General features: G+C 39.3%; 1 protein-coding gene across 2 annotated transcripts in view; it reads right to left on the reverse strand.

The window, feature by feature from the left end:
- The window catches only part of LOC140230920 (transducin-like enhancer protein 4), a 90,348-nt gene extending 67,155 nt beyond the window's left edge, over nt 1-23,193 (reverse strand). Inside the window, exons 1-3 of one of the 2 annotated variants that reach the window (XM_072311059.1) lie at nt 22,571-23,193; nt 5,127-5,224; nt 3,095-3,158 (exon numbers count right to left, since the gene is read on the reverse strand). In XM_072311059.1, coding sequence (XP_072167160.1) covers nt 3,095-3,158; nt 5,127-5,224; nt 22,571-22,594 — 186 coding nt within the window. In that variant the 5' untranslated portion in view covers nt 22,595-23,193. The remainder of the gene's footprint in view (nt 1-3,094; nt 3,159-5,126; nt 5,225-22,570) is intronic. The other variant, XM_072311060.1, reaches the window with a different exon arrangement.
- Between the last annotated feature and the right edge of the window lie 206 nt (nt 23,194-23,399).

Raw genomic sequence — 23,399 nt, forward strand, 5'->3', positions numbered from 1 at the left:
CCAAGTTTTAATCACTGCCGGAACACGGATTATCACGTGTGCCGCCCGTGGTTGTCCGTGGGCTAAAATTTTGAGCAGTTCGAAACTCTTTGCCGCCTCTGACGCCGTTCCAATTTTTCCCCGCATCCTGCCACGTCTATTTAATCATCCGTAGCTTGTCTTGAACTCGACATCAACGTGAACAACATCATCTGCTTCACGGGAGACCACTTTTGACGGGTTTTGGCCGTGACTAAGCCGTAAAGCGCTGTGTGACCGGGCTTTCAGACAGATGGCCATTGTAAGTTAACAATTGCGTGGCTTTATTCGTTGGGAGACATTTTTGTGGCTGTTATGGGGTGATTGGCCATTCTACAGAGATGACCACTATCGCAGATTTGACTGTACCTACAGTCCGACCTCTTTTATCCAGCCATGTTGGGACCAGCACCCATTGTAGTAAGTGATACGACCAGATAAGGGAGAAACAATGTTTATGTACATGCATGAGTACAGGTAAGCTCCCAACCCAGTGGTAGCTTTGTAGTACTTGTACACAGTTGCAAAAGTTGTACTTTGTGCTTGCCTACTTAAACTCTTAGTCATGAAGTTGAAAAATTTTACTGTAATAATCATAACATGTTTCTGTGGGAAATATAGGAAAATTGCAAGAGTTTTGTAGGAAATTCATTGTTTATGATTTAAGTTTTAAATCACCTTTTTTTTCACTGCTTGGAGGCATCTGGATAATGGAGAAGTCCAGATAAGAGAGGGACGGATAATTGATGTCGGACTGTACATGTATGATATTTCAGCACTTTTTTAATAGCATGCAATACGAATACTGGCTGAGTACATAAGTACACATTCTGTTCTGGATCATGTGTACCTGTTGAATTATATCTGTGCACACAGACCTGTAGAAGACACTGTACAGCTGTTCATATTGTACATGAACAGGCATTAAAACAAATTTGTAATACAATGTATCAGGGATTAAACCTTCCTTCCACACGGTGCCATCAGAGATGTACATTATGTGAGCACAGGGAAAAAAAAACAACTAAAAATGTCGCTATGGCAACTGGTATGCCTCCACCACAATGCATGGTTCTCCCAGTAGCTCTAAGAGTACATCTTGACAATGTGAGACAAAAGTTTCACATAATTGGTCAAAAATAAAATTTGTTTGGAACAAATGTGTTGAGTGTTTACATTCCTTGTACATGTACTAGGTTTAATTTGGATGGATGGATGGATAGATGGCTTAATTCTTTAAGAGAACCGGTATTTAGAGATTTGATCATTTCCACTTGACCTTTGACCCCATGACCAAACTCTTTCCCTACAGAATCATTGTGGTCGGTAATGCACGTACATGTTGTACATAGTTTTATTTAGTTTACATGTTGAGTAATCTCCAAGGTGTTGAGTAATCTCCAAGGTACTGAGTTCAGCATTAAAGGGAAGATAAACCCCAAGAACAATGTGGATTGAGTGAAAGCAGCAACATTAGTAGAACACATCAGTGAAAGTTTGAAGAAAATCGGACAATCGATGCAAAAGTTATGAATTTTTAAAGTTTTGATGTTGGAACCGCTGGATGAGGAGACTACTAGAGGTTATGAAGTACGAGTGGACAACAATACCAAGAAAATATAAAGAAAATTCTGCAAAAATCCATTTTTCATGAAAATTACAAATTCCATCAACTTGATATTGATATATGTTAAGGGTAGCAATTATTCCCCCTGCTTTCTGAAAGCGGTTGGTCCATTGTTTTTTCATAATTCTAGAAAAGTGAATTTTTGTTGAATTTCCTTTATATTTTCTTTGTATTGTTGTCCACTCATACGTCATATCCTCTAGTAGTCTCCTCATCCAGCGGTTCCAACACCAAAACTTTAAAAATTCATAACTTTTGCATCGATTGTCCGATTTTCCTCAAACTTTCACTGATGTGTTCTACTAATGTTGCTGCTTTCACTCAATCCACATTGTTCTTTGGGTTTACCTTCCCTTTAAGTAGTAGGCTTTTAGCATATAAACTGACCTTTGACACCTGATCTTTGGCACCCGACCTTTGACCCTGTGACCCCCCAAATCCCCAAAGTATAACTGTCAGACAGTAAATTTCATGATGATACCTTGAGCCATTTTTTTTTTTTTTTTTTTTGCGATGGACAAAAAAGTGAAATCTTAGGTCTGTCACTTGACCTTTTAACCCAAAGCCCAAAACTTTCCCAGAGAATCTTCATCTATCAAGAAATACCTTTAGGTGTTGCATAGACATGGGGGAAATACCAACATATTGAGAAATTTACCTTGACCTCTGACCCTTGAACCCAGTACATGTACATGTATATGTACTAAGTTCCATGAAGATACCTCGCACCATTTCCAAGATATAGAGGAAAACAGTGAAGTTTTAGCATTTCATATATACATGGGGAAATTGTGAAATTTTTAGAATTTGACCTTGATCTCTGACCTTGAGGATGGAGCACCCAATGATACTAGGCACAACTTCGTCCACTCATACTATGCCAAGTTTCATTATGATACCTCAAACAGTTTTTGAGCTAAAATACGCTGTCCACAGAATTCATTACAAAGAGAAGGACAAATGGACGGATGATGGATGGACGAATGGACGGATGGGCAGCCCAAAAACATTATGCCTCTGGCGACACTTCGTGGCAGAGGCATAAAAACTCCTCAGGAATACCTTTTAAACAACATATAGTGTGCATATGGATAACATTCACAGTTGGGACAGAAGTGTTGTTTTACTAAATGTTAGCAACATTGATACTGTACCACTCTCAGACATTATATTTTTTTTCTCCCAGAAATGCACGAACTTATTTCTTTTTGTTTAAAAAAAAAAAAAAAAAAAATGTTTTGTGGGGTTATATTTTTAGCATATTCCCTATTACATACTACACGAAACCAGTCCCTTGATAAAATGCACAAATATTTTGTTTACTTTACTACTAAGTATCAACAGGCAGCAAAGTTACATGTAAAAGCATGAGACTTGCTTCTTTCTATACCAGGAGTTTTTAGAACACACACAAATTGATATACAAACATTACAATGCAGCAAACTTACCATAACATAATGCCTCTGCATTTCAGTTTTCTCCTGAGCTAATTTTTCACAGTCCATCTTTAGCCTGGATTATGCCATTAAAAACAACAACACAACAATGAAGAGTGTTAGTCAAGGGCAAAAATAAATAGTTGAATTGTGTGTTGATGTCATAATGCCAGAGGGAAACCCAAGTGAGATGAGGCAAGCTGTCATCGTTCAGATTTTGGGCATTATTTGTTTTTGATTAGCGTGACTTATGTCTCATTTCCCTGGATTACTACATTGTGGCAATGACATCCATCTGGTAAATTCCTAAAAGAGTGAAGTACTGGCCACAAAACCAGCATGACTTGCAGCATGCACACTAGAATGATACTATTTATGACAGTCTTACACAAGTACTAGAATTCATGAAATACAAGGAACCCGGCAATAATCATATTGGGACAAAGAGCACTGGGGATTACACTGTGCATATGAGAGTGTGTGTGTGTGTGTTTGTGTTTGTGTTTGTGTTTGTGTTTGTGTGTGTGTGTGTGTGTGTGTGTGAATGATTAATTTTCATGTGTGCATCTCTGCTTGTGATCTTAACCAAAGACACGACTGCCAGGCCTTATGCACTAAACCACAGACACTAGGGTTTGGGAGGCGGGATGCTACGAAAGCCCTTGATGGTAGCCCTCTGGCAAGCCTTCCAAATTTGGTCTAGAGAATGAAATTTAAAAATAGCAATGGCTCAATCAATCCTTCATCATCCTGCATAAAGAATGAACGATATCCCTTCGTTTTCTTGAAATGCTACATGTGAGTAATGTTTGGTAACTGGGTTATGATTTTGAGTATCAAAACTTGAGACTTCAAGCTTGAATGAGTATAGTTTGCAATCTCACACCGAGTTTTCAGTCTGGGTTGTTCTGTGTTTAAACAGGTTTGATGCTCTGATATTATGCAATGTCACATCAAACCTCTCAAAACACTGTGTTTTTCAACAAGTGCTTCGTAGACATGCCTTTAAAAAAAAAATGTTCTGCATGACTGCTCATTTCAAATTCCTCAAGCTCCCAGACACAATGTGACTTGGTTGAATGGCTATGAGCAAATACAACATACAGTACTACACCAACAGCAAAATACTTACAAACCATGTTTATGGAGATCTCTTCAATTTCTGTATGGGGGCTATACACATTTACATGTTTATAAAACCTCTAGAATTAACTGTGTATAATACAACCTTCTAAATTCCTCTCACATACAATGTTAATTTCAGCATTTGATATTTCTTTTGTTGGATTGTTTAAGGTTTTTTGTGCTTTTTTTGTTTTTTGTTTTTACTTGTAGAATATTGTGTATGGTTGTAAACACAAACACACACATACACACACACACTGTGTCATCTTGTTTTTCCATTCCCAACTTTAATACATGTCATGTACAAACCTGGGTCAGATGTTAAAGGAAAATGGGATGGAAGTATCAATTGACTACAGATTCTTGGTCAATGATTCCATCATGAAACAGAGTGAGAGTGAGGCAGAGTTACAGGAGATGAGAACAAAGATAATCTGACCAAACAAAGATCCTAATGCTGGGTATCATACTCAAAGGCCCGAATTCACGAAGGTGGTACAAATGAAACCATGGTTTAAACCATGGACAAAAACCATGGAGCGCCAAGTGTCGCACGGAATATTTCATTACGAAATTGGTCATTTCATTGACAACATAACCGTTTCGTTAACAAAATTATCATTTCGTGGTGTGGACGTAATGTTCATTTAGTTACAAAATGTTGTCATTTCGTTACAAAATAATCATTTCATTGACGAAATGACTGATTTTTTAAACGAAATATTCCATGCGACACTTGGCGCTCAATGGTTTTTGTCCATGGTTTAAACCATGGTTTCATTTGTACCACCTTCGTGAATTCGGGCCAAAGAGGCTTAAAAAAAAAAGAAAAAAAAGATCTGGGAAATGTGTCAGGAAAAGAAACGATCTTGTTTTAAACTGTGTAAACAGACCTAAATTCTTCTGTCCATCAACTTACGTGTGATATTGTGCCTGTAGAAAGCTAAACTCCTCCTTGATTCGGTCACATGACTCGGGAATGGTGAATTTAAATGGCTGCCCTGGTTGATGAGGGGTCTGTGGGAAAGGGGCATTAAAACAAAAAAAGGACAACATGAGATGAAGAAAAACAACGAGGTATAACTCTGAATGCTCACAATCCTCTTAAACCTCTACATGCAGAGTACAATACAGTAATTTTAGCAGTTATACAATTGTACACTTGTATGGAAAACAGTAACTGTAATTCAAGCTTAGTACACAACTGTTCTGATGTTCATGATTTAACAAATTAATCATGGAAGTACATGCAACAACAGCAGCAAAGAGTTATTTCCGTAAAAATACTAAAATCACTCATATGCAAGCATAGCATACAGTGTACATGAACAAAATCTGTACAATGTACACTATCACTGGGTATCAATGCATGAGGCATTGCAGACATGTGTACATAATGTATTAACAATCCATTTCTAATGCAGCACCAGCAACACAACTCACTAGTTGCATTTACATATTTCTGGAAGTTGACATGCAATCTTTGAGGCCACAGGTTTGAAATGTACAATATACAGGCACACATCTAAATTCATGTTTCTTTCATGTCTCTTTTACTTCTGTCGAAACCCACTTCTGCATGACTTGAATAAAATACAGTGTACATGTACAGTACAACATTTGAATATTGTTGTCCAGATGAAATGATTACACTGGATGAGTGCTGATGTTATAGAAACAGTGTGTTATGCAGTTTAAGGAAACATAAAAAAAGAAATAAATTTCCAAGAAAGATGACTCCCAACAACATATTTGCAAGCATCTATAAATAACAATCTGTTGACTGCACAGAAGGTTTGTAATCTGTTTTCCACCTGAATACTGTGAAGAATATGATATTAGCAAAATATCTTTCAATTCTGCTTTGTGATATCTTTGCTCTGTTTCAATTTTGAATACTGTCTACTTGATTTCCATTTACTATCTTTGCTTCAGTAACAGCCTTTAACAAATGGTCATGCCAGATTACACTTCTGCAATCATGCCTTGCTATGATGCCCACAATAACATTTCACTGTGTCTTCCAAACTGAGAACAGGGTATTGTCTCAAGTCACACTCAAGAGTATACCAATAAGCATTGAATAATTACAATGTAGAAGCCACTCAAAAAAAATCAAAATGAGTCTGTAAAAATACAGCTGTACCAGTCTATTTCAAGATCTATGAGAATAATAAACTAAATAGATATGAGACAAACACTATGCAGAGATTTCATCAAATTCGACAAAATACTGAGAAAGTTAGACTTTTAAGTACAAATGGTAGCACAAAATAGCTCAAGGGATGATGGTCACAAACATGTACAAATATTTGCAACTTACATGAGGTGATAATGCCATCACCTCCACATTTCTCAAAACATGCATGAACATAAATCATTTTTGTATGTGAAATAAATTGAACACAATTACATTTCATCAGCTGAGTTCCACCAGAAGGGTGCTATCATGTTCTATGATTTGAGCATAAATGAAAATTAAACAATCAATTTTCATGCAACCAAAAGTTTACGTAATTAAAAGTGGGTAGATTTATAAGCAATGTTCCAATCAGTAATCCAAATACTGGGTAAAATAGTGCCCTTGAGGTTTTGATCTGAACATTTTACTGATGATGAAAATAATTTAAAATGGACACCGAAATACATCTGGAGGAAATTGAGCTCTACAATTTGATACCAATAACTCAATACCTCAAAAATATTGCAATAACGCCCTTCTGGTTCTCAGGCAATGATATAATCTGAGCCAAAAACAAGGCATCACTATACATTAATTAGCAACAGTGATTTTTTGATGAGCGTTTGCTTTTGCCAAAGTACATTTGAATGAACGACAAACATTCATGATTCTGTACTTTTTTTTAACAAACTGTGTTACGACCAAAATCACTCTGAGAATGATCGCACAAAAAAAACAATCAACTAATGTTCAGGCGGTTTATTAACAGTGATATTGTGGGTACAGACTCATAATCAGTTCTCACATCAGTACAATAATGATCAATAGAAACAATTATAAATCGGTAGTGGAATTACTTACACGTAGTACAGCCAAATTTAAAAGCAAGCAATCCTTTGACAGTGTCCAGATACGATGTTCGATGCACAAATTAATGGTCCTTGATGCACTGATGAATGATTCCTCCAATGTAAATCCAGAGGCACTGATTGCAATAATCCACGTTATAGATCCGGGGGTAAAATCCACGATAATGGCCACGGCGAAATGTGCAAAATCCAAACGTTATGACGACCACGTCCAGTTGATGCGTTGAATGATGATTCACTTTATAATGTCCAGCAAGGAATCCAGCCCGTCCCAGCTTTGCCGTAATAATGTCCGTTGACACTAAAATATGGAGTCTATCTCCAACGTAGGCAAATTAATCCTCTGCAGGCAAAATGTCTCCCAGGCCTTATCTCCACAAACACAGTTTGTATAGCAGGTCAGCAGGTAACACAGGACTGACTATAACAAGTCGCTTCAGAGCCAGAAGTGACGTAACTCTCAGAGCAGAGGTGTTGGGTACTCTGCCTACCTCAGAATTTCTCCTGCTTATATACTATCCATTCACCCCTTTCTAGTACATTCTGTAATTTTCTCCAACCTGGGGCTACATACCTGAACATACTAGCAAGTCCAAATTCCAGGAATCCTGGATGACTCACTACCTAATATGTGCATAACATCATTGCCAAAATTAACTACCAATCACATTGGGTTACAAGGGCAGTGCCTCACTCAGCCAGCACTTCCTAGAATTTTCTGGAATGGGTTAAATCATTCTAGATTGAGTGAGCTATAATGTATTTCCTGTCACATGCATACATGTACTGTAGCTACATGTACATTGTATACCACATAGAAAATTCTCCACTGATCTGGTCAGCCTGTATGTACTATATCTATATCATATAGAATGTTCTCCATTAATCTGGTCACCCTGTGTACATACACATTAAACAACCATGCATACAGCCTTGATACATGTACATAACTACTTGTGTGTACATTTGTGACACCATCCCCCATGGGAAAAAGAAAGCCTTGCTGTAGCAAGGGTTTCTTTTACCTTCACAATTTCTTATTGTTATTTACAACGAATGTGAGGTAAAATCCAACTCAAACAACCATAATCACATACTATCACATGCCTTTTGAAAAGCTGCATTGATTCCATGTTCTCTTTTCATGGATACCAGTTACATTGATATTGCTTGGATTCTCGGAGCTTATACAATCATGTCAAACTGTTTTGCATACATTAATGGATATGCTAAACACATACAATGTACACTGTAAGTGATATGCGGTGAAAACTTTTCACCTTTGATACTCTCTTCATGTTACACTCTTGACAAAGCGTCAGCAATGACATTATTTTTGCCTGCCACATGTTTGATTTTGAGAGCATATGGCTGCGTCATCATGCTCCATCTGAACAGTCTATTGTTCTTCATTTTGAACCGGTCTAAAAAGACCAAGGGGTTGTGGTCAGTATAGACCGTGATCTCCCCTTTGCTATTTGTCAAGTACACTTCATATTGCTGGAGGGCAAGGATGAGACTGAGAGCCTCCTTCTCGATAGTTGAGTATTTCTTTTGGTATGCGTTCAACTTTTTGGAAAAGTAGCTAACCGGTCGTTCAGTGCCTTCTTCATCTTCTTGGAGCAAAACCGCTCCCACTCCTACATCACTAGCATCGATTGCCACTTTGAATGGCTTTTGGAAGTCAGGAGCTGCCAGAACAGGCTCATTAGCAAGGACTGCTTTTAGTTTCTCGAAGGCCCTTTGACACTCATCAGTCCAGGTGTACTTTGCCTTACCCTTCAGCAGGTTTGTTAGGGGGGTGACTACAGTGCTGAAATTTGGCACAAATTTCCTGTAGAAACCAGCCATGCCCAGGAATCTGAGCAACTCCTTCTTGGATTGGGGGATGGGAAAGCCTAGTATAGCTTCTACCTTGGCTTCTCTTGGCAATACTTGTCCCTGACCGACTACATGCCCGAGATACACCACTTTGGCCTTTGCAAATTCACTTTTTGCCAGATTAATCACCAATCCGGCTTCCTTGAGTCGATCAAAGAGTTGCCGCAAGTGTGTAATGTGTTCTTCCCACGTGTCACTATACACTAGGATGTCATCAATGTATACTACACAGTTGTCAAGTCCGGCAATGATTTGGTTTGTTAGCCGTTGGAAGGTGGCCGGAGCATTTTTCATGCCAAATGGCATTACTTTGCATTGGAACAAGCCATCTGGTGTAGCAAAGGCAGAAATCTCCCTGGCTTTGTCGGTCAAGGGCACTTGCCAGTATCCCTTTAGAAGGTCTATTTTACTGACATATGCAGAATTTCCGACCCTGTCAATGCAGTCTTCAAGTCTGGGAATGGGGAAAGAATCTGTTTTCGTCGCGGCGTTTACCTTTCGGTAATCTATACAGAATCTTTGAGACCCATCCGGTTTGGGCACCATGACGATTGGGGAGCTCCAACTGCTTTTACTCGGTTCTATTATGTCATTGTCTAACATGTACTGAACCTCTTCCCGTACTTTTTGCAGTTTGCTCGGGTTTAGTCTATAAGGGTTTTGCTTGATAGGGTCAGCATCTCCTACATCAACATCATGTACAGCCAGAGGGGTGCAGCCTGGTTTGTCTTTACACAATTCTTTGTACTCATGTAACAGACTAGTCACATCTTTCTTCTGATTTTCAGGTAGGTAGTTCAGTGCCTCATCTACTTTCCCTAACATCTCTGAGTTAGACAACCTGGCACTAGAGGGCTCACTTCCTTTCTCATCTTGAGCTTCTCCCTCTTCATCTACTTCATCTTCTACCACCTGAGCTACGCCTACAGGCTGACTAGCCTTTCTCTCATAGTACTCTTTCAGCATGTTTACATGACACACCCTCTGATCTTTTCGTCTGTCTGGCGTACTGATCACATAGTTCACATCATTGAGTTTCTTTTTGACATAGTATGGGCCACTGAACTTGGCTTTCAGTGGTTCACCTTGTATGGGCAGCAGTACAAGAACTTTGTCACCTGGTTTGAAGGTTCGGGCTTTGGCATTTTTGTCTGCCTTTCTCTTCATTGAGTCTTGTGACACTTTCAAGTGTTCCCTAGCTACCTCACAAGCCTTTGAAAGCCTTTCACGAAACTTTGACACATAGTCAAGTAGGTGGACCTCATCATCCTCAGTCATGAATTTCTCTTTGATGAGCTTCAGTGGGCCCCTAACTTCATGACCGTACACCAACTCAAATGGGCTGAAACCCGTCGACTCATTTGGGGAGTCCCTCGTTGCGAACAGCAGGAAAGGGATGCCCTTATCCCAATCCTCCGGATACTCCTCACAAAATGCCCTAATCATTGTCTTTAGGGTCTGGTGGTAGCGCTCCAACGCACCTTGGGATTGGGGATGATAAGCTGACGACTTCAGCTGCTTCACACCCAAACGATACATCACCTCTTGAAATATGCCTGACATGAAATTTGACCCTTGGTCAGACTGCACTTCCTTGGGCAACCCATACCTAGTGAAAAACTGCACTAGAGCATCTACCACAGTCTTGGCAGTGATATTTCGCAATGGGATAGCCTCTGGAAACCGTGTAGACATATCCATGATTGTCAAGAGGTACTTATGACCCGACCTAGTCCTAGGCAAAGGTCCAACACAGTCAACTAGAACCCGACTGAATGGTTCTTCAAACGCAGGTATCGGAATCAATGGCGCCGGCTTCACTGAATGCTGTGGTTTACCAGCCACCTGACATGTGTGACAAGTCTTGCAAAACTCAGCCACATCCACATTCAACCCTGGCCAATAGAAATGCCTCATGATCCGATCCTTTGTCTTTCTGACGCCTAAATGGCCGCCAACTGGTAACTCGTGAGCAATCCTCAAGATCTCACCGCGGTAACAGGGAGGGACAACAACTTGACGGACCACCGTCCAATCCTCATCAGCTGGCCTATGGGGAGGTCTCCACTTCCTCATCAAAATGCCATCTTTGACATAATAGCACTCAGGGACCTTTTCAGCCTCAGCCTCAGAACACGCCGTCTGAGACAAGCCTTTCAATTCAGAGTCTGCCTGCTGTGCTTCAACCAAGGAAGACTTGCTAAACAGCCCATCACTGTTAGCCTCGGAGCCTAATACAGCAACCCCATCATTCAAATCCTTGAAAAAGGTTTCTGCCAACCAAACACCGGAATTCTCCTCCACATCAACAGAATCCGCGTCATCTTGAACAGCTCTACGAGCCTGAGACCTAGTCACAACACAATCTGGGAAAATCCCAGGAAACTCCTCCTGCAACTGCTCAGTTTCAGCAACCACCACTGGTTTATCCGAAACAACTGGAGACGCAACCACCTTGTCCCCAGCCAAGTCATTCCCCAACAAAAAGTCAATGCCTGCCATGGGCAACTCAGGAACAACTCCAACAGTGACAGGACCAGAAACTAGGTCACACTTCAAATCCACTCTATACAGTGGTACTGACATATAACTGCCATCAACAGTCTGAATCAAGACTTTTGCATTAACTGCACTATCTGGTGGAAAAGTCATACCACCATCCACCATCAACGACTGAGAGGCCCCCGTATCCCGCAGGATGACTACTGGTTTACCTGCCTCACCAGAAGTACATGGGGTCACCTCACCATCAAACAAAAAGCTACGATAGCTCTCATCCACCTGCTTCAGCCTATCTTTGAATTTGGGAGATTGACTTTCAATGGCCTGTGTTTCACTGAAAGGGACACTATTTTCGGGTAGGACACTTTTTGACATGACAAATCCCATGTCCTTCTTTGCTTTGTTTTGCAACTTCCAACACTGTGACTTTACATGCCCTGTCTTGTTACAGTGAAAACATTTGATGACATTTGCACTTGTACTGGACCCTTTGTCAGATTGAGGCTTTGGTGCCGATGAAGTTTCAGAACTCGTGCCTTTTTCAGAACCAGCATTCTTTGGATTGCTCGACTGATTTTTGTCTCTCTTATTTCCAGAGAAATTCCTGAAAGGTGGTCTGTTGTCATTTCTGTGGGTCAGCTCATACTCATCAGCCATCAAGGCTGCTTTATGCAGACTTGTCACTTTGTGATCATCCAAATGCGACCTCACACTGAAAGCAACACTCTTTTTGAATTCTTCCAAAAGAACAACCTCACGTAGGTTATCAAAATCCTGATCCACTTTCAGGGATCTATACCACCTATCGAACATCATTTCTTTTTCACGAGCAAACTCAACATGTGTCTGGCCTGGTTTGCGGTACGAATTTCTGAACTTGTGTCTGTACGCCTCTGGCACCAACTCATAAGCATTCAACACTGCCTTCTTGACTGTAGCATAGTCACGTGATTGCTCTTCAGAGAGAGATGAGTACACATCGGCAGCTTTGCCGACAAACACACTTTGAAGGAGCAAGGGCCAAAATTCCTGTGGCCAGTTCAAACTGTTAGCCACCTTCTCAAATGACACAAAATATGCATCAACTCTGTTTTCTTCAAACTTTGGCACCAATCGAATGTTCTTAGCCAAATCAAATTCAGGGGGAGCCCTGTCACGATTTCCAACAGTTTGCGCATGAGTCAATTCCATCTCACGCAATTTCAGTTGTTGCTCCATTTCCCTCTCAAATTTCTTCTCTTCAATTTCAAGTTTCTTCATTTCCAGAGCCCTTTCCCTTTCCTTCATTTCCATTTCTCTTTGTTCTCTTTCCCTCTCTCTTTCTAATCTCATCTTCTCTTTCTCCATTTCCATTTTAGCAAGCTCAAGCCGTGTTTGATCAGACATTTGAGTTTGATCTGAAATTTGTGTTTCTTCTTTTAGCTCCATGTGACCAGCTACTAAGTCAAGAATCTCTGCCTTTCTTACACCTTGTGGAACATCAACATTTAAATGCTGTGCAATTGCAGTCAAATCACATTTGCGCAACCTTTGCAAATCTTTGAGGGACAAATCTGTCCTCTGAACAAATGCCTGAACATCCATTGTACTGATTGACATTGTCACAATGTATTACACACAATGTACACTTGAACAATCAACTCACTGGTATTTTGTCTGTACCAATATTCTGGATTCCGGAACGTTCCAAATTCTAAGTTTTGGCTTTACATTCACTTCTCGGACACAAGCCCCCAATTTTGTTACGACCAAAATCACTCTGAGAATGATCGCACAAAAAAAACAATCAACTAATGTTCAGGCGGTTTATTAACAGTGATATTGTGGGTACAGACTCATAATCAGTTCTCACATCAGTACAATAATGATCAATAGAAACAATTATAAATCGGTAGTGGAATTACTTACACGTAGTACAGCCAAATTTAAAAGCAAGCAATCCTTTGACAGTGTCCAGATACGATGTTCGATGCACAAATTAATGGTCCTTGATGCACTGATGAATGATTCCTCCAATGTAAATCCAGAGGCACTGATTGCAATAATCCACGTTATAGATCCGGGGGTAAAATCCACGATAATGGCCACGGCGAAATGTGCAAAATCCAAACGTTATGACGACCACGTCCAGTTGATGCGTTGAATGATGATTCACTTTATAATGTCCAGCAAGGAATCCAGCCCGTCCCAGCTTTGCCGTAATAATGTCCGTTGACACTAAAATATGGAGTCTATCTCCAACGTAGGCAAATTAATCCTCTGCAGGCAAAATGTCTCCCAGGCCTTATCTCCACAAACACAGTTTGTATAGCAGGTCAGCAGGTAACACAGGACTGACTATAACAAGTCGCTTCAGAGCCAGAAGTGACGTAACTCTCAGAGCAGAGGTGTTGGGTACTCTGCCTACCTCAGAATTTCTCCTGCTTATATACTATCCATTCACCCCTTTCTAGTACATTCTGTAATTTTCTCCAACCTGGGGCTACATACCTGAACATACTAGCAAGTCCAAATTCCAGGAATCCTGGATGACTCACTACCTAATATGTGCATAACATCATTGCCAAAATTAACTACCAATCACATTGGGTTACAAGGGCAGTGCCTCACTCAGCCAGCACTTCCTAGAATTTTCTGGAATGGGTTAAATCATTCTAGATTGAGTGAGCTATAATGTATTTCCTGTCACATGCATACATGTACTGTAGCTACATGTACATTGTATACCACATAGAAAATTCTCCACTGATCTGGTCAGCCTGTATGTACTATATCTATATCATATAGAATGTTCTCCATTAATCTGGTCACCCTGTGTACATACACATTAAACAACCATGCATACAGCCTTGATACATGTACATAACTACTTGTGTGTACATTTGTGACAACTGGTAGAAGAATTGTAAGGCAGTGACATCATCACCTTGAGATCTATGAGGTAAAAACAGGCAAAGTACATACAGGACATGTATGAAATTCTCAAATACTATATTTGCTTCATGGTGCAATCTTGATGGAACTTCTACCATTCTCTTTGTTTGATTTTATTCCATTCATTAAAGTCCTCTCAAACATGGTGTGGCATCCCACTTACAACTAAAGGAGAAATCCAGTCCAAAAATAAGTCAGTCTGATAAAAAAGAGTAAAATCTTATGAATTCAACGGTAAAAAGTTGACTGAAATCTGATGAAAAATAAGGAAGTTATGAAATTTTGCTAGTTTTTGCTAATCTCTGCGTAACAGTTCTTGTACAGTGGATATGAATATATATGGGTCAATCCATGTCAAATCATCCAGTGCTTGTCACCCGACCCCCTCCGATTTTCTTTAAAATCGCACCAAATGTTCCCCGAAGTGTCTGACGGAAAATCCCAAAATATTTTGCCCCAAGGTCAATTGGTTGCTAAGATACAGCCTCACATAGCAACCAATGCGCATTCCAAAATATTAGTTAAAAGAAAATTATGCATTTTTGATTGATTGTGGTAGCATGGATATTTATGCAAAAGTGTTCATTATCTAGAAATTGAGAGAACTTTATAGTCTTTGCAAGAAAAATTGACTGTGATGCGAAATTGACTTTTCGTTAACGTGCACGAGGTCACCGAAAATGGTATTAAATGTTAATTTCGAAAATTTTAATGCATATTTAGAGGCTAATATCTTCCACATTTCATCACCTTAGGTTCTAAGATATTATGCTGTTGAAGGCTTTGACTTGCTCAGTAATTCTGAAAAAAATCAGCGGATTCGTGCCCACAGTTTTTACGGAGAGCGCCCTCAAAGTTGACAAAAATGAAAAATGTGCCAAATTCAAGGTCACGGATCACCCTTCGTCCCACCTAGGAATGGCATCAATATTTGTGTATTGATAGACATTTACCTATATTATCTTGGGTTACCAAAGAAATTTTGCTACCGAAATGTTCAATGGTATATTTACCCCACTGAAAATGGTCGTAAACGGCCAAATTCCCATGAAATATCACATATTGGGTTTAGAGGACATTTCAAATGTCCATGCTTTCAAGATGAAAAGCTCTACCCCTGTGATATTTGCTGTAGGGGTAGTCTGTTACACATATTTTAGTAATATATACCACAAAACACTTTTATTACATAATAATGACCTTGAAATTTAACCCAAAATTTGATAAAAACAATTAGTTGCTCCATTTTCCTCATTGCACTGCATTTAATAATGTGTTTTGAAAGACTTTTCACAGAGCAATATTTCAAGAATTATGAAAGCTGACAGCCTACCATATTAAGGTTCTAAACTATTTGTGCTCTTCTTTCAGATTTAGTATCAATTTGATCATGAATGTTATACCCTTGACCCTGAAGTGCTTCTAAAAATAGCTGTAAATTTGTTAACTACAAATTACACACATGACAGGTATTTTTATGGCATGATATACTTGTGATTCTTTCACAAACACAAAAGCTTTTTATAGTGTAAATGTTGTATACTGGAATTAATCTATACGTGCTTGCAAGTATGTTACAATAAACTACTTTGTTCTGACAATGACCCTCAATTTCAATCACAAAAGGGGACAGTAATATTTTGTGATTTTGTGTGCATTTCCTATGGAAAACAGTGCTTTGTGGTGAAACTCAAAAAAACTTGACCATTTTTACTACCTATCACTTTGATTGATTAATTCTATTCAAATTATGGTAGATAAAGTGGGCTATGACAATTTCCAATAAAAAAAAACCACAAATGCTGTAGAAAATAAAAAACAAAGAAATACATAACAAATTTTCCAAAAACAAGAAAATACATAAGAATGGAAATGATTTTGGAAGTTGTCATAAGTTACAGAACAAATCCCCCCATAAAGAAGACTCTCAGTGCTTTTAATGTGCGTTTCACAGGCTAGAATAAGAATCTTATGTGTTGGGCGCAATGTCCATAATATCAACTATTATTATGTACTTAAATACAGGTCTTTATGGGCAGGAATAGGCATTTCTCCTGATTTTGAAGGTCATAAATTCAGGGTCATTGTCAGAACAAAGTAATTAATTGTAACATATCTTGCAAGAACCTATAGATTTATTCCGGTATATAACATTTACACCATAAAAACTTTTGTGTTTGTGAAAGAATCACTAGTATGTTATGCCATAAAACACCTCGTGTGTGTGTAATTTGTAGTTAACAAATTTACAGCTATTTTTAGAAGCACTTCAAGGTCAAGGGTATAACATGCATGATCAAATTGATACTAAATCTGAAAGAAGAGCACAAATAGTTTAGAACCTTAATATGGTAGGCTGTCAGCTTTCATAATTCTTGAAATATTGCTCTGTGAAAAGTCTTTCAAAACACATATTACATGCAGTGCAATGAGGAAAATAGAGCGACTAATTGTTTTTATCAAATTTTGGGTTGAATTTCAAGGTCATTATTATGAAATAAAAGTGTTTTGTGGTATATATTACTAAAATATGTATAACAGACTACCCCTACAGGAAATATCACAGGGCTAGGGCTTTTCATCTTGAAAGCATGGACATTTGAAATGTCCTCTAAACCATATGTGATATTTCATGGGAATTTGGCCGTTTACGACCATTTTCAGTGGGGTAAATTTACCATTGAACATTTTGGTAGCAAAATTTCTTTGGTAACCCAAGATGATATAGGTAAATGTCTATCAGTACACAAATATTGATGCCATTCCTAGGTGGGACGAAGGGTGATCCGTGACCTTGAATTTGGCACATTTTTCATTTTTGTCAACTTTGAGGGCGCTCTCCGTAAAAACTGTGGGCACGAATCCGCTGATTTTTTTTCAGAATTACTGAGCAAGTCAAAGCCTTCAACAGCATAATATTTTGGAACCTAAGGTGATGAAATGTGGAAGATATTAGCCTCTAAATATGCATTAAAATTTTCGAAATTAACATTTAACACCATTTTCGATGACCTCGTGCACGTTAACGAAAAGTCAATTTCGCGTCACAGTCAGTTTTTCTTGCAAAGACTATAAAGTTCTCTCAATTTTCAGATAATGAACACTTTTGCATAAATATCCATGCTACCACAATCAATCAAAAATGCATAATTTTCTTTTAACTAATATTTTGGAATGCGCATTGGTTGCTATGTGAGGCTGTATCTTAGCAACCAATTGACCTTGGGGCAAAATATTTTGGGATTTTCCGTCAGACACTTCGGGGAACATTTGGTGCGATTTTAAAGAAAATCGGTGGGGGTCGGGTGACAACTTTTCTGAAAATTGGATGATTTGACGTGGATTGACCCATATATGCAAATGTGTGAGCTGACCATGTCATACCGTCAAAATTTTCCACTGATCGTGTACAAAAAATGACGAAAATTCAGTGTTTCTGTCATTGAAGTCTGAAACATGATGTTATTCCTGGTTAAATAACTTCAGAGTACATGTAGTTATCAGTTAGATATATCAGGATTTGAGCCTCGGGCATAATTGCGTTTGAATGAAAAACTGGAAATTTCAAAATTTTACATTGTATGTACATACGCTCTGGCAAGTTGTGAGGGTATGACATGCTCACTTTGCCATTTGCATATGACTGTTCAAGAACTGTTTCCTGAAAAATAAGCAAAACTTCAAAATGTCACAACTTCCTTATTTTTCACCCGATTTCGAACAAAATTATACTGTTGAAGTCACAATATTTTATTCTTTCTGATCAGACTAACTTATATTTGGACTGGATTTCCCCTTTAAAACCAAGCAGTTACTAAGCCTGGAGTATAAAAAAAAGGGGGGGGAGGTATTACAACGCTGTATGTACAATGCTCTTTACTTTTTAATTGACAGTATTGTTTATAAGGGTTTGTTTAGCAATTTTTTATACTGGAGCAAGCATTCAATCAAATTGGGCCTAATGCAAAAAACAAAGACAAAAAAAAGAGAAAAAGAGAGAGATAGAGACAGAGAGAAATTGTACTCCATAGGGCTTTTTACACTTGCAAATTTTTGCTTAGTCCCGTACCAACAGTGGGGCTAAGGGGGGGCCTTAGCCCCACCGTTGGTACCAGACTTTCCTTAGCCCACTTTCTGTTTACACTTGTTTTTGCCAAAGTGGGCTAGCCCCACCGATAATCCCGTACTATCTGGCCCTGCAAAATAGCAGGGTTAGCACCGCAATTGCGGTGCCAAGCAAGCGAGTGTAAACAGAACGAAAAAATAATCCTGGGCTAAGCGACGGAGACGAAGTCCGACCCGCACTGACCACTCAGAAAAGAGGTACTCAAGTGCTGCCGGTGCGTGCGTGTACTTGTACAGTGCACAGCGTATAACGAATACCGTATTCATGTGGTACAGGACCAAGAAATACGAGTGTAAAAAGGTCAGTTTTCTCCTTAGCGAAGGACCAAGAGCTTAGTACGAAATTTACTGGCGAGTGTAAAAAGCTGAAAAAATTGGTACGGGACTAACGATAGTCCTAGGTCAGAGAAAGTACGGGGTTAAGAAACACAAGTGTAAAATGGGCTAATGTTTTATTTTGACTGTCTATGCACTAAGATCACACATATGGAGCTTGGCTTGCCGCTCAATAATTTGCACCGTCAAACTACCCTTGTGGAACGATTCAGTCATCACAGTGAAAAAACATGCATCAGAGCAAAGCAGGAAACCTTCTCTGGAAGGCTGGCGATAGTAGTGATGAGAAACAATCTCTCAAACATTTGGAGGTCACACTGTGGTGACAGAGTTGTGTACTTCTCATTGCACAGTTCCGCTAATCTAATACTGTAGCTCATACAACCTTACAATAGATACAGAACTACATGTGGCAGTGAAGCTTGAAATGCCTCTGGCCATATAATGTAAAATTTGATATCTTTCTGGTACAGGTTAATTGGCATATAGGTACAATGTATGCCTTAAGATTGATTTTGACTGCTTTCTCAGATAAAGATTTATTGCCAAGCATTTGTAGCAATTCATCACAGCTATTACTAACATTGTCAGGTATACTGTACTTCGTATTGATAATGACAAGTTTTGGTTAAAATATTCTAGAATAGCAATATCAGTGCTTTTGAAAACCTCAATACGTGCAGCATTAACTCCAAAGTTCACTGACCCTATCTGCGAAAGAAAAAAAAAAAAAATCCTTCAAAAATCCCATACAATTCCTGGATCACTACCAAAATTGAATCATCTGTTCCTTACGTCATTATCAACTTTTCCTGCAAGTTTCATTCAAATCCATTCATAACTTTTCATGTTTGGGGGAAGTGTTCTGCAACAATTTAAAAATCTGCTTGGCTTGCCCGACAGGTCAAGTGGTAAAAAAAAAGAGAGAGAGAGAGAGAAAAAGGGTTATATAGCACCCTGTACTCTCTAATTATTCACAACTCTGCTGGCTACATTCTTGGATTTTAACTCATCATGCACTGCCCATCCTAAAAGTCAAGGGTCATCATTTTTACTTGGCTATTAATTAGCACTTCTGTTACCCATATATACAAGTCTTGTAATAAGTCTTGAAATACTGTACAATTTATATGCCCTTGTATGGGCTTCCCCACTCATTAATTTCCATCATGGATTCAATGATATTTAAACAAAAGCTAAAGAGCGCACAGCTCGATTAGATACCATTCCCTCACAGACCGCTATCAACGTTGAGTGATGTTCCGGATGGAGCTTTTCAACCGTGATACCGTGAAACCGTGAAATGGGGATATACAAGTGTACAGCTTATTTCAACCAAGTAAAGAAACAACACCTGTATGGAAATTCACATCCTTTGATCAGAATGATACTAAATCAGGCAACATATACTATGTATACCATGTAATTATTTATGCCACTCTTTGTGCTATCTAGAATGGAATCCTATGATGTATTAATGTTAAGAATATATATATATATATATATTGCTCATGATGCATGTAGTCAGTACTTCAATGCTGTTTGCAAAGTGTTTTCTAGGACAATAATTTCATACATATATAATTCACCATGAATATATGCATTTCCACAAGAAAACATTTTCTCAACTTTTGTCCTTGGATAGGAATCCCTAAATATATAAAGTATACAATAATTATATTATATTGGATGGCTATGAATGGGATACCAGGGAATATTGCACGAGTTAGGGCCAATATTGCACGAATCGAAGATGAGTGCAATATTGGCCCTAACGAGTGCGATATTCCCTGGTATTCCATGAATCAAGGCCATCCAGTATAATTATTATCATCTATACAATCAAGTAGAGCAAGCATTTGTAAACTGCACAAAATTACCCGGCTTCTACTCGTCTTTGAAGTTGACTCAGCAGTCTATCCCAGCGCTGAAAAGGGGAAGCCCCTAAAACTGCGTACATGAAACAAACAATTAGCAAGATGCTTGCGTGCTTGTGAATTGTAACAAAACGATGCGCACTAGTATCAAGCTTTGCGCATTCAGCAAGCGCTCGCACAATAAACGAGGCAGAATTGAATATGGTATGATCTTGAACGGCAAGTAACAACGGTAGCCTATGGGGAATAATACGTTGGCCTATGCGTTTCGTTCAATATGCTCTGATATTGAACGGTAAAATTGAGCGGACTATAATACGCGTTTTTAATGCGCCGCTAAAGCGTCCTATATAGATGATAATGTATAATATCCCGCTCTTCCCTCAAAACTTGTACATTGTATCTATGTGATGTATACATTGTATGTAAACACACATTTGTCTTTCACTCCCAGAAGAGAAATAGTCTTACAAATTTATTCAAAACGTTGTACTTCCATCCAGTTTGCATAGAAGAGACAAAAGTGCAACAGAATTATTGGCAGCAAGAATGAAATGAATACCGGTAGTTATAATTCAAGCAAAGATCACACTCAAAAGACTACATGTATATTGTACATACAGTTCTATGAATGCGACCACATGGGCCTCAGTCCCACCTATAACCAATGCACAGGAAGTGAGATGGTGAATGGGCACAGGGCACCAGTTCTGCCTGCCTGGTTACTGGAATGGGATGGGATGAGATTGGCAACAATGCATGGAATCTCGACTCTAGATCTGAATTTTATTGTATTGTGCCTTTAATAGTCATACATGTATAGTTCTCACAATATTTTGTAGATCGACTATTCCTATTGGATTCTTTTAAAAGTTCTCAAAGCAAATTGAGTAAACAACAAAATAACATGTAAGCAGTGCCCATGATCCGGCCACAATGCCATCCAAAATTTGACCATCTGCTACATGCAGAAACCTCTATGTGCTTCTGTGCACGGTCGAACCTTGGCATGGGAGGTCGAACCTTGGTGACGTGCGGGTGCCATAATTCCAATCATCTGCAAATTTGAGTCGAGTATGGCTATTGATGGACTTGTAAATGAGCACCTGCTCGTGTTACAAGGTACAGCTACATTAGGATGTGTGGTCCCCTGTTGAGATGCCCACAGCCACCGAATGTGAGGAACCAACATGAAGCAGCATACAGATGCAGCAGCATAGCAGGCAGTAGCAGCAAGCTAAGCAGATGCCAGTATATAGTAACAACCCACTGCATTTTATAGACGTAGACATGGCCATGGGCATTGGCCATTGCATAGGAACAAGTTAGACCCTCCGTTTTCCCTATGACCTAAACAATGCAGTGGCTTCAACCACAAAAAAGTGGGAAAACAACGTTTATATCCTTTAATGTCGGTTGAGATAATCTTACTCAAGCTACGCACTAAATGGTTATTGTGGATACTAGAGAAAGAGGGAGTCATTAACGTACACAACACTTTTGTCAACAGCGTATATCCCCATACCCCCACACATTATCGTATGCACCCATCTTTATCTACAGATGGGACTAAGGAACCTGCTGCAGTCCATAACGGTACGGAAGCAGCTATGCTTCACTCTGCAGTATCATATATTGTATGCGTACATATACTTACAGCATGTCTGCTCTGAGGATACATATCTGATGGGTATTTCCAACCTACAGATCCAGTAAAGAAGACGGTATTCCGGTAAAAGTTACCCTCAAGAGGTGCCTCGATCCCGGGGTGACGTATTCCAACACTAGTTCCAATGGGTGGATAGAGAACACATACTGCATGTGTGTGTGTGTGGTGGTGGTGTAGAATATGACCGCGTTACGTGAGTAGGCGAATATTCGACGGAGTCAACGAGAGTATACACTTGTAGTTACAGTTCAGCGAGGATGATCCAATCAGTGTTAGTGTATGAAAAACAGATCACGATAGCTGCCAAACATAGACCGGTATAGCCCATACAGTTTCCAATTTTGATACTATGGCACGGAATGCAATTGTAAATACACGTTAAATTTAGTTGTGCCTAGTAGTCCCGTATCCACCCTAAGATTCTGGAATAATATTGAGCAGATAGGCAGCAAAATAGATACCACACAATAAGTTATTTTCCACGCGGGACGCGGACGACAAAGAAACAAGTGATATATTCCATAAAAGGAAAGTAATTGATTGGCTGTATCACCGACGGCGATCGAACGTGACCAGTAGGAACGGTGGAATTCACGTGCTGCTAATTTATGTCGCAGTTGTGGATCAGTTGACCAATCATGCGGTTGCTTCAAAATAGCCACGCCCCTGTGAGTGACACAGCGATCACGCCTGACTAAGGTTCGGTTGACAAATTGCTGAAAGCCTCACCTACCACTTATCCGCGGAATGCGGGCATAGAAAGCGATTGCATTTCACGCTGATATGGCCTGGCAGTCTGGCTGCAGCGGTGCAGACG

This window comes from Diadema setosum, chromosome 7 (assembly GCF_964275005.1).
Source record: "Diadema setosum chromosome 7, eeDiaSeto1, whole genome shotgun sequence".
Classification (NCBI taxonomy): Eukaryota; Metazoa; Echinodermata; class Echinoidea; order Diadematoida; family Diadematidae; genus Diadema; species Diadema setosum.